This window comes from Mobula hypostoma, chromosome 6 (assembly GCF_963921235.1).
Source record: "Mobula hypostoma chromosome 6, sMobHyp1.1, whole genome shotgun sequence".
NCBI lineage: Eukaryota > Metazoa > Chordata > Chondrichthyes > Myliobatiformes > Myliobatidae > Mobula > Mobula hypostoma.
The window spans coordinates 155,891,833-155,904,311 of record NC_086102.1 but is presented as its reverse complement, the minus strand read 5'-3'; the positions used below and the strand labels follow the sequence as shown (position 1 = coordinate 155,904,311).

The 12,479-nt window shown below is 40.9% G+C and overlaps 1 protein-coding gene across 1 annotated transcript in view; it reads left to right on the top strand.

Moving 5' to 3' along the window:
* itgav (integrin, alpha V) overlaps positions 1 to 12,479 on the top strand; it is a 103,312-nt gene that overhangs the window by 26,730 nt on the left and 64,103 nt on the right. Inside the window, exon 3 of the mRNA XM_063052025.1 lies at positions 2,740 to 2,831. Coding sequence (XP_062908095.1) covers positions 2,740 to 2,831 — 92 coding nt within the window. The remainder of the gene's footprint in view (positions 1 to 2,739; positions 2,832 to 12,479) is intronic.

The window sequence follows — 12,479 nt, the reverse complement described above, 5'->3', positions numbered from 1 at the left end:
ACCAGGCAGTAATGCAACCAGTCACAATCCTTTCCATTGTACATCTCTTGAAATTTGCAAGGGTCTTTGACATACCACATCTCCTTGATGACTTGGTATGTCACCAAAGACTAGCAAATTTCTACAGATGTATGGCGAAGCTAAGGTCCTGTTGTATCATCAAAGTGTGCAATTTGCATTTAAAAGCAGACAATTCTAAATATTCTAATAAACCTGGGTGCATATATTTTTGTATTTGATAGTAATAGAGCAGATTCCAACAAGCCCAAACAATAGAGAGGATGGGATTGAGTATTTCCACAATGCTTGCTGTGTTTTGAATTTTTGATTAAATACTGTCATAGGTTTCTTGATGATGGTGGAAAGAAGTGGGGATGTGACTTTTTAATTATAGCTGCAGATTCTCATGAGCTAAAATTTAATTACCACTTAAGAGAATGAAATTTAGGCAGTCTCAAAATTAAATTCTGAAAGTGTACAAAATTTGAAAACTTTATATAAAAAAAAATCAGCTCATAACTGTTTGCCATTTTGGATACTTGATGATTTAAGCATCCTGGTGAAAAGGTAGGTTGAGAAATCTAAGTGAGAAAAATTTTAAATAGAAAGAGAAACGAACATATAACCAAAACTTAGATTTATCATGATAAAAGACTAGTTTTGTGATTCCACGTAATTTTGGCTAGTGTGTATAATTATTATTTATTTGCAGTTAACATCAGGGATGAAGATTACCTTGGAAGACCATGATGCTTTGGAAAGAAATGAGAACTGTGAGCAGGCAGGGATTTGCAGATGAGAGGAACATTTGTGAAGGGGGGCAAGAGGGAGTGTCGTGAGGTGGTGGACTGGGGTAGAAAAGGGTCAGAAGGGAAATGGAAGAAAAGGGCTTTAGGCAAAAGCACGAGCATTTTGTGACCATTGGAATGCTTTCCCCTTAATGCTTATGAATTCCGGCTACTTGGCCTCTGACTCACCCAAGCATCCACTCTCTCTTCAGCTCTGGAATTCACCTCTTAGGTCCATGGTTAGAATCAAGGCTGCTGCAAAGTTCAAGTGAGCTTCAGTGTGTAAGTGCTACTTGACAGCTTTGTCAGGCAACCTACTTCTGAGAATGGATGAGGGGTTAAATGCAGGAAAACTCAAAATCCGGGATCATTGGCAGTTTGGTGACATTGAACCAGTAGATCTTCAAGATATTTCACTATTCGTACTCCAGCCTACTTTTAATTCACTCTATAGTAGCATAACGAATTTTTCATTGGTACAGTGAGTTTGAGGAAAGCAGGGATTGGGGCTCTTGTGAGATTAAAAGAGCACAGGAAATGGTAATGGCTGAGCTAGTTGCTGGACCTTGAGAGTTTTCCAATAATCAGAAGCATGTTGTTAGAATTTTACCTTTTGAATTTGAACATTGCACCTTGTTGTTTACCCATGCTACACTTTCCCCACAGTTTTTACGTTTTACTTTTTAATGTTTTTTGTTTGTTTTACCTCAATTAACTGCAAAGAGATTTGATCCCGACGAATAGTACACAAGACAAGCTTTTCTCTGCATCTTGGTACATGTAATGATAATGCACCAATATGGCCAAATATTGGCTTTATCTGGATAATTTTCCACATCGTCAGGTAAAAGTCATCGCTGTAACTGTAATGCAACAGTTCCGCTATAAATGTAACAAGATTTTATGCTGTAGTTCCGTTATTTGGAAGTTGCCTGCTGCCTTAGTCTTTGCTATACCCCTTGCTTTCAGCCACTTAATTTCGCGTGGGGAGGATCTAATGCACTAGAAACACTCTACTGTGGTGGTGAAAATCTTGCGCGAAAGCTGATCTGGATCATTCACTTCCTGTGAGTGTGGTTGAAAATACTCAAGCCTTGCCTTTGACAGTCACGTGCTGGGTCCTGCTGTCCTAGCAATGAAATTGGAGCTGCCTCATCTTAGCAGATAAATTGTCTGCCAACAATTATGACTAGCTGTGGCAAAAGTACATGCTGTCATCAAGGCATAAATGGCATAAACTGGAGTTCCTGGAATTGTCAAAGTACTACTCCAGTTAGAAGCAAAATTTTTACGAGAGGAAATAAATGAAGGAATTGATTTTTTTCAGTTGATGTAATGTAGCAAAAGTTCCAGTAATGTTAACATTAAACATCACTGAAACTGACTAGTTGATGCCTATTTGCTTTTGTTCAGAAATCAAGATGTTTCAGGAACTATTCATGTTATAAAATTAACATTTGTATCATTGGAAATAGAAGTATTTCCCTTGTTTCAGTAGCCAAGTAAATAACCCAAATTTAGGAACGGAAAGTTAAGATTTATTGCTGTGCTATTATATTTCAAATCCATTGCAAGTGCTTTGACTCCATGGTGCTTCTGTGACATTGAGAAAGCTCAGCCTTGTTTCTGCACCAACATGGTCTAAAGACTGTGTTGAATTATTTGTTTTGGCCTCGGGGAACTTGTGTCCTTTTTCAATGGTAAAGTGCAAATTGGTTGCTCTGCCCTGGCCCATGTTCGGGCAGTGTTCTTTTTGCTTGTTATCAGTGTTTAATCATTAGGGAAGGCATGTGAAATCTGGAGTTGCTGGAGAGGAATTCTGAAATAATTTTGAAATAATTAATGATTTTGCAACAGCTGGTATGAAGTTGCTCTTTTTAGATGATGGTCATAATATTGTGGAAATTTTGAAATGACCCACTCTAATGACTTCTTAAATATATTCTTAAAGGTAACAGACATTTAAACAAGGATGAGCTGATGGAATTCAAATCCCACCAGTGGTTTGGAGCATCACTGAGAGCTCAGGATGATAAAATTCTGGTGAGTGAAACAGACTTTCGGATTGTCTGGTATGGAATAACCATAGAAACCATAGAAAAACTACAGCACAGAAACAGGCCTTTTGGCTCTTCTTGGCTGTGCCGAACTATTTTCTGCCTAGTCCCACTGACCTGCACACGGACCATATCCCTCCATACACCTCCCATCCATGTATCTGTCCAATTTATTCTTAAATGTTAAAAAAGAACCCGCATTTACCACCTTGTCTGGCAGCTCATTCCATACTCCCACCACTCTCTGTGTGAAGAAGCCCCCCCTAATGTTCCCTTTAAACTTTTCCCCCCTCACCCTTAACCCATGTCCTCTGTTTTTTTTCTCCCCTTGCCTCAGTGGAAAAAGCCTGCTTGCATTCACTCTTTCTATACCCACCATAATTTTATATACCTCTATCAAATCTCCACTCATTCTTCTACACTCCAGGGAATAACCTATTCAACCTTTGTCTGTAACTGAGTTTCTCAAGTCCCGGCAACATCCTTGTAAACCTTCTCTGCACTCTTTCAACCTTATTAATATCCTTCCTGTAATTTGGTGACCAAAACTGAACACAATACTCCAGATTCGGCCTCACCAATGCCTTATACAACCTCATCATAACATTCCAGCTCTTATACTCAATACTTTGATTAATAAAGGCCAATGTACCAAAAGCTCTCTTTACGACCCTATCTACCTGTGACGACACTTTTAGGGAATTTTGTATCTGTATTCCCAGATCCCTCTGTTCTACTGCACTCCTCAGTGCCTTACCGTTTACCCTGTATGTTCTACCTTGGTTTGTCCTTCCAAAGTGCAATACCTCACACTTGTCTGTATTAAACTCCATCTGCCATTTTTCAGCCCACTTTTCCAGCTGGTCCAAGTCCCTCTGCAGGCTCTGAAAACTTTCCTCACTGTCTACTACACCTCCAATCTTTGTATCATCAGCAAATTTGCTGATCCAATTTACCACATTATCATCCAGATCATTGATATAGATGACAAATAACAATGGACCCAGCACTGATCCCTGTGGCACGCCACTAGTCACAGGTCTCCACTCTGAGAAGCAATTCTCTGCTACCACTCTTTGGCTTCTTCCATTGAGCCAATGTCTAATCCAATTTACCACCTCTCCATGTATACCTAGCAACTGAATATTCCTAACTAACCTCCCATGCGGGACCTTGTCAAAGGCCTTACTGAAGTCCCTGTAGACAACATTCACTGCCTTCACTTCATCTACTTTCTTGGTAACCTCTTCGAAAAACTCCAATAGATTGGTCAAACATGACCTACCACGTACAAAGCCATGTTGACTCTCCCTAATAAGCGCCTGTCTATCCAAATGCTTGTAGATTCTGTCTCTTCGTACTCCCTCCAATAACTTACCCACTACCGACATCAAACTTACCAGCCTATAATTTTCCCAGATTACTTTTCGATCCTTTTTTAAACAACGGAACGACATGAGCTACTCTCCAATCCTCCAGCACCTCACCCATAGACACTGACATTTTAAATATATCTGCCAGGGCCCCTGCAATTTCAACACTAGTCTCCTTCAAGGTCGGAGGGAATACCCTGTCAGGTCCTGCGGATTTATCCACTTTAGTTTGCCATTTCTTTTGGTTCCGCACATAGCCGACCACTCTGATCTTCAAGAGGACCAATTTTATCCCTTACAATCCTTTTACTCTTAATATACCCGTAAAAGCTCTTTGGATTATCCTTCACTTTGACTGCCAAGGCAACCTCATGTTTTCTTTTAACCCTCCTGATTTCTTTCTTAAGTATTTTCTTGCACTTCTTATACTCCTCAAGCGCCTTATTTACTCCCTGTTTCCTATACATGTCATACAACTCTCTCTTCGTCTTTATCAGAGTTGCAATATCCCTTGAGAACCAAGGTTCCTTATTTCTATTCACTTTGCCTTTAATCCTGACAGGAACATATAAGCTCTGCACTCTCAAAATTTCTCCTTTGAAGGCTTCCCACTTACCGATCACATCCTTGCCAGAGAACAACCTGTCCCAATCCACGTTTTTTAGATCCTTTCTCATTTCTTCAAATTTAGCCTTCTTCCAGTTCGGAACCTCAACCCTAGGACCAGATCTAACCTTGTCCATGATCAAGTTGAAACTAATGGTGTTATGATCACTGGAACCAAAGTGCTCCCCTACACACACTTCCGTCACTTGTCCTAACTCGTTTCCTAACAGGAGATCCAATATTGCATCCCCTCTAGTTGATACCTCTATATATTGATTTAGAAAACTTTCCTGAACACATTTTACAAACTCTAAACCATCTAGACCCCTAACAGTATGGGAGCCCCAATCTATATATGGAAAATTAAAATCCCCTACCACCATAACTTTGTTTCCTGCAGTTGCCTGCTATCTCTCTGCAGATATTCTCCTCCAATTCTCGCTGACTATTGGGTGGTCTATAATACAACCCCACTAATGTGGCCATACCTTTCCTGTTTTTCAGCTCCACCCATAAGGACTCAGTAGACAAGCCCTCTAATCTGTCCTGCCTGAGCACTGCTGTAACATTTTCCCTGACAAGCAATGCTAGCCCCCCCGCCCCCCACCTTTCATTCCTCTGCCTCTATCACATCTGAAACATCGGAACCCTGGAATATTAAGCTGCCAGTCCTGCCCCTCCTGTAGACAAGTTTCACTAATTGCTATAACGTCATAATTCCACGTGTCAATCCATGCCCTCAACTCGTCCGCCTTCCTCACAATACTCCTAGCATTGAAATATATACACCTCAGAAGATTTTTACCACCACTCACAACCTTTCTATTTGCTGCTTTGCTTGAACTTTTATCATTTATTTTCACCCCAGCCACGCTGTCAGCTCTGGTACTGTGGTTCCCATCCCCCTGCAAATCTAGTTTAAAGCCTCCCCAACAGCACGAACAAACCTCCCTGAAAGGATATTGGTCCCCTTGTAGTTCAAGTGTAACCCGTCTCTCTTGTACAGGTCCCACCTGCCCCAGGAGAGGTCCCAATGATCCTGAAATCTGAAACCCTGACCCCTAGGCATTTGAACCACAGGCATTCGAAACTTCTTGAGCAATTGTTTATCTCTTCAAAGTTAAAGTTGAGTTTATTGTCACACACACAAGAACATGTATGCACAGGTATAACTTGCTTGCACGCTGCAGTACAGTACACAAATGGCAATCCTCACACTGTGAATATTGCCAGATTTATCCACCAGGCAATTATACTAATTAATCAGTAGAGAAAATGATCTGTATGACTGAATTATTCACTTCTTGAACCAAAAGCCATGAGAGGCTGCAAATATGTGCTTTGTTGTAATGTTGATGATTCTTGAAGGTAGCATTTATGCTCCTTCAGTTGTTCTGTGAGAGAATGGTTCCTTGCTGAAATGGAAGTCTCTAATCCTGTCCATTTTCTGGGTCTGTGGTGCCTACCAAAGCATGATTTAGTCCATAAAACTTTGGAGCAGAGTTAGGCCTTTCGACCCATTGAGTCTACTCTGCATTTGATCATGGCTAATCCATTTCCCCCTCAACCCCATTCTCCTGCCTTTTCCCCAACACTTCACACCCTGCCTTATCAAGAATCTATATCAACCTCCCCCTTAAATATACCCAATGACCTGCCCTGACATCCGCTAGTGGCAATGAAATACACGTATTCTCTCCTCTCTGGCTAAAGAAGTTCCTCCTCAACTCTGTTCTGAATGGACATCCTTCTATTCTGAGGTTGTGCCCTCTGTTCCCAGACTCCACATCTGTGGGAATCATCCTCTCCACACCCATTCTGGCTTGGTCTTGCAACATTCGATAGGTTTCAATGAGGACCCATCACCTCATTCTTTTAAATTCCAGTGTGTAAAGGGTTGGTTGGACTGGTGAGTAGACGGGAAGCAGTGGTAACACACACAAAATGCTGGTGAATGCAGCAGGCCAGGCAGCATCTATAGGAAGAGGTACTGTTGACGTTTCAGGCCGGGACCCTTCGTCAGGACTGGCAGTGTTGTTGGGTGACCATGAGAAGATTGTCGGACTATCTGTTGGAGATGATTATTTGGTTTGAATGTTATATACCATATATTAGTCTTATTCTGCATTTATCTAGTCTCTGCTGGGGAGTAGTATAGCTGATGTTATTATCTAAAGTTCATCTCAGGGTTCTGAAAGAGACAGCTGAAGAGTTTGTGGAGGATTTAGTAGTGATCTTTTCTAGAATCAATAGATTCTGAAATGATTTTGGAGGACTGGAAAATCACAAATGTCAGTCGAATTTTAAGAAGTGAGAGAGGCAAAAGGCAGGAAATTATAAATCAATTAGCTTGACTTCAGTGGTTTTGAAGATATTAGATTCCTTTATTAAGGATGCTGTTTCAGGATACACAAACAAAAAGCCAGAGTCAGCATGGTGGCGTGTCTCTGTCTCTCTCTTACCTGCCACATGTGTTGGAATTATTCTGAGGAAATAACAGGTGCAATAGACAAAGGAGAGTGGGTGGATGTTTACTCAGATATCCAAAAGGCTTTGACAAGATGCCTCTCATGATGCTGCTAACCAAAGTAAGGTAGTAACATCGACAGGAGATTGGGTGACAGTCAGAAGACAAAGTGTGAATGTAAAGGGCGGGGGGGGGGCGGTGAGCTTTTCTGGTTGCCTGACAGTGATCAGAGGTGTTCCAAAGGGTCAGAGTTGGGTCCACTACTTTTCATGTTCTATGTTAATGGTCTGGATGATGAAGTTGATGGCTTTGTTGCCAGGTTTGCAGATGATACAAAGGTAGGTGCAGGGACAGATACTGTTCAGGAAGCAGGGAGTCTGCAGAAGGACTTGGAAAGATTAGACAATGGGCAAATAAGTTGCAGATGGAATACAATGTTGTGAAGTGTATAGTCATGTACTTTCGTAGAAGGAATAGTCTATTTTCTAAACAGGGATTGAATTTAATAATCTGAGGTGCAAAGAGACTGGGAGTCCCCATGGAGTAGGTAGTAAGAAAGGGAAATGTAATGTGAGCATTCAATTTGAGAGGACTAGAATATAAAAGCAAGGATGTAATGTTGAGGCTTTAAGGCATTGGTCAGTTTGTATTTGGAGTATTTCAAGTAGTTTTGGGCTCCATATCTAATATAGATGTGCTGGCATTAGCGAGAGTCCAAAGGAGGCTTTCAAGAATGTTTCCAGGAATGAAAGGTTTAACGTATAAACGTTTGTGGCTCTGGGCCTGTACTCACTGGAGTTTAGAAGAATGAGGGGAGATCTCATTGAAACCTACCAAATATTGAAAGGCCTATGATACTATATACAACCATGAGATTGATTTTCCTGTGGGCATACTCAGTGCATCCATAATTGAATAATAACCATAATAAGATCGATGAAAGACCTTACCAACTTCAGTGTTCAACCGGTGTGCAAAAGACAACAAACTGTGCAACTGCCAAGTGAAAGAAATGATAATGAATATTGAGAACATGAGATGGAGTCCTTGGAAGTGAGCCCATAGGTTGTGAGAACATTTCAATGGTGGGGCGAGTGAAGTCATCCCCTACGGTTCAACAGCTTGATGGTTGTGGAGTAATAGCTGTTTGTGAACCTGCTGGTGTGAGTCCTGAGGCTCCTGTGCTTTCTTCTTGATGGTAGCAGTGAGCAGAGAGCATGCCCTGGGTTGTGGGGGTCCTTGATGGTGGATGCTGCTTTCCTGCACTTTGCATAGATGTGCTCAGTGGTGGGAAGGGCTTTACCCAGAATTGACTGGGTCATATCTACTACATTTGCAAGATTTTCCATTCCAAGGCATTGGTGTTTGCAACCCAGGCTGTGATGCGGGCAGTCACTATACTCCCCACAATGCATCTACAGAAATTTGTCCAAGTTTTAGTGGGCTAAACTATGAGCAGAGAGCCCAGCCTCATAATAGAGGGAATAAATATCAGAGCTGAGGAGGAGTCTCTTTAGCCAGAGGGTGGTGAATCTGTTGAACTGTTCTGCTTAGATGGCTGTGGAGGCCAGGTCATTGAGTCTGTCTGAACTGGTGCTTGATAGGTTCCTGATTAGTAAAGGTTGCAGGGAGAAGATAGGAGAATGAGGTTGAGAGGGAAAATAAATCAGCCATGTTCGCATGGCAGAGGAGACTTGATGGGATGAATGTCCTTATTCTGCGCCTGTGTTTATGGTCTTGTGTTAGACAAACAATCTTGATTCAATAAGCAGAATAATGTGCTATCATGAGACACTTGCCAAATAAGATTGTGACACATCCATGATAAAACGCATGATTGCAGTATGTCACTACGCAGTTGTAGAGATAAGAAAGCAAAGTTACTCATTGTGTCACTTCTGTCAAGACTGGCAGTGGCTGGGTAACATTTGCTGCACCTACTTTTCATGATGATGGAATTTAGAAAGTCAATGTAAGAGGTGGGTATGTCATTAAGTGAATTAGATATTGAATTTTTTTGGCATTTCTTTTAAATCAATGTTGGTGGGGGGTATGCAAGGTTTGTGTTGAGATGCACTGGGGCTTCGAGGACTTTCTATTTTTGTGTTTTCTCTGCTTTGACCTCTATCATTCCTCTGTACTTGAAAACAGATGTCTGCTTTTACAATTTTCCTGTTTCTGCTGGGAGCCCATTACCAGAAGTGTTAATTGTGTTATTCTGTCCATAAACCTCCCTGAGTTGCTCAGTATTTTCAGCAGTTTTTGTTGTGTTTTTTTTCCTATTTTGTTCATGTTCAGTTTTGTAGGACAGGCTCTTTTTGATGTATTTATTATCCTTTCTCCATTGACTTATTGCAGTGGGATGATTTGTTTGAATCTCCTGCTGTGCTCCAGTCTGATGCTTTATTACAGCACCAAAGAGGAAATGAAGAGCAGTAAGGAATTTGCCTTTCAACATTTGCTGAATGAACTGTGATGGTTTTGGTATTTGGCAGAAGTCTGGCAGTGGGAAGTGGTTTAATTTATTATGATATAATTAAGAAGATGGATCTCCACCATTCCCTCCTCTGCTATTTATTACAAGGCCCACGTCTGACATCTGGTCCCCAGTTAGGACTTTTTTTTATTTACCTCAGATGAGTTCATTGTTGACTAAATTATTATAACACTTCATTACTTCATAATTACTTTCTGTAATGATATCCAGGACGAAATTCGGCTAATTCAGATCTTTCACTTATTTTTGCTAGTACATTGCTCCATTGTCATTGTTTTCTTTATCTATCATTACTCCAAAAAGTTGGTTTTTAAGTCTTCCAAATTCTTGAGCTGCTACCTCATCCTTCCCCTAGCTTAATAGATCTTGTTTGTTCAAGCCTCCAATTATAATCTTAAATAGTACTTTTCCTGTACTTGTAATTGTTTACTATCATTCCAAGCACATCTTGCGATCTTTGATTCATTACGGTCCTTGTTCTCTGAAAGTCACATCCACCTACACCTTCCTTTCGTTGTTTCTCATTTTTCACAAGCATCTTAATCTCATTTTCCACAGGTATCTTAAGCTCAGCTATTTGACAGTGAAATAATTGCTGAAGTCAGTATTGATAGTCTCACTTAAAATTACAACAATATAAAGACTGTTACAAGTCTTGTGTAGTCTAGCTTGCTTTACATAATTACATCATACAGTGCCTATTAAAAAAAGTATTTGCCCACCTTGGAAGTTTTCATGTTCTATTGTTTTACAACATTGAATCTGAGTGGATGTAATTTGGCTTTTTTTGACACTGAGCAGCAGAAAAATACTCTTTTGTGTCAAAATGAAAACAGATCTCTACAAAGTGATCTAAGGTAATATATAACACAAAATAATTGATTACGTAAGTATTCATCCCCTTTAATATGATACACCAATTCATCACTGGTTCAACCGATTGGTTTTAGAAGCGACATAATTAGTTAAATGAAGATCACATGTGTGCAGTCAAAGTGCTTCAATTGATTCTAGTAAAAATACACATGTGTTTGAGTCACTATTCTGGCAAAAACAATGCCATGAAGAGAAAAGAACACTCCAAGCAACTCTGCATAAAGGTTATTGAAAACTACAAGTCAGAAGATAGATACAAGAAAATTTCAAAGTCACTGAATATCCTTTGGAATACAGTTAAGTCAGTCATCAAGTGATGGAAAGAATATTGCACAGCTGTAAATCTGCCTAGACCAGGCCTTCCTCAAAAACTGAATGACCGTGCAAGAAGGGGACTAGTCAGGGAGGACACCCAGAGACCTGTGACAACTCTGGAGGAGTTGCAAGCTTCAGTGGCTGAGATGAGAGAGACTGTGCATACAACAACTGTTGCCTGGGTGCTTCACCAGCTTTATGGGACAGTGGCAAGAGAAAGCCACTGTTGGGAAAAAAAATTCACATGAAATCTCAGCTAGAGTTTGCCAGAAGGCATGTGGGAGAGTCTGCTGTCAGATGGAAGAAGGTTCCATGGTCTGATGAAACCAAAATTGAGCTTTTTGGCCATCAGATTAAACACCATGTTTGGATTGAGCCAAACACTGCACATCATCAAAAACACACCTTCCCTACCATGAAGCATGGAGGTGGCTGCATCATGCTGTGGGGATGCTTCTCTGCAGCAGGCCCTGGAAGGCTTGTGAAGGTAGAGGGTAAAATGAATGCAGCAAAATACAGGGAAATCCTGGAGGAAAACCTGATACAGTCTGCAAGAGAACTGCGACTTAGGCGAAGATTTGTTTTCCAGCAAGAGAATGACTTCAAGCAAAAAAAAAACAAAGTTACACAGGAATGGCATAAAACAACAAAGTTAATGTCCTGGAGTGGCCGAGTAAGGGCCTTAATCCAATTGGGAATTTATGGCTGGACTTGAAAAGGGCTGTTGACTCACGAGCCCCATGCTTGAGCAGTTTTGTCAAGAAGAATGGGGAAATATTGCGGTGTCCAGATGTACAAAGCTGATAGAGGTTGATCCACATAGACTTAAGGCTGTAATTGCTGCCAAAGTCGCATCTACTAAGTACTGACTTGAAGGGGGTCAATGATTTTGTGTAAAAATAATTGTAATAAATTTAAACCAGTTTGTAGAAATCTGTTTTCACTTTGACATGCAAGAGCCTTTTCTATTGATCAGTGTCAAAAAGCCAAATTAAATCCACTGTGATTCAATGTTGTAAAACAATAAAACACTAAAACTTCTGGGGGGGGGGGGTGGAGAAGGGGGGGGAGTACTTTTTATAGGCACTGTATATTCTAGACCGTACCTTGGTCATGCTTGCTGCCCTTTATGCTGCTGGCATTTAAGGCAGAAATGAAGGTTCTCCATCTCCTGTGGTATTCAAGGCTTCAACTTCATGCCAGTTGCTCTCTTGTTTTTTTTTTATCTGAATAGGGACCCTGGAATACTCTTGCAATCTGATGTAGAAGGACTCTTTAGTGCTGTTTCTGTAACAATTCAGTTTTACCAGTCAGGATTGTTAGTCCTGAGCTGAGCCCTCGAACCTGGAGGACCGGCAGACCACTCTTCGTCTGTCCTCAAACCTTTGACCTGTTTGGCATTGGTGACCCCACCAAGAGCCAAAGCAAAGGCTCTGACTTCAGCCATTGTAGCTCTCTGGGTCATTGTGGCGCACGAGCCTCCAAACCATGGCAAGATTG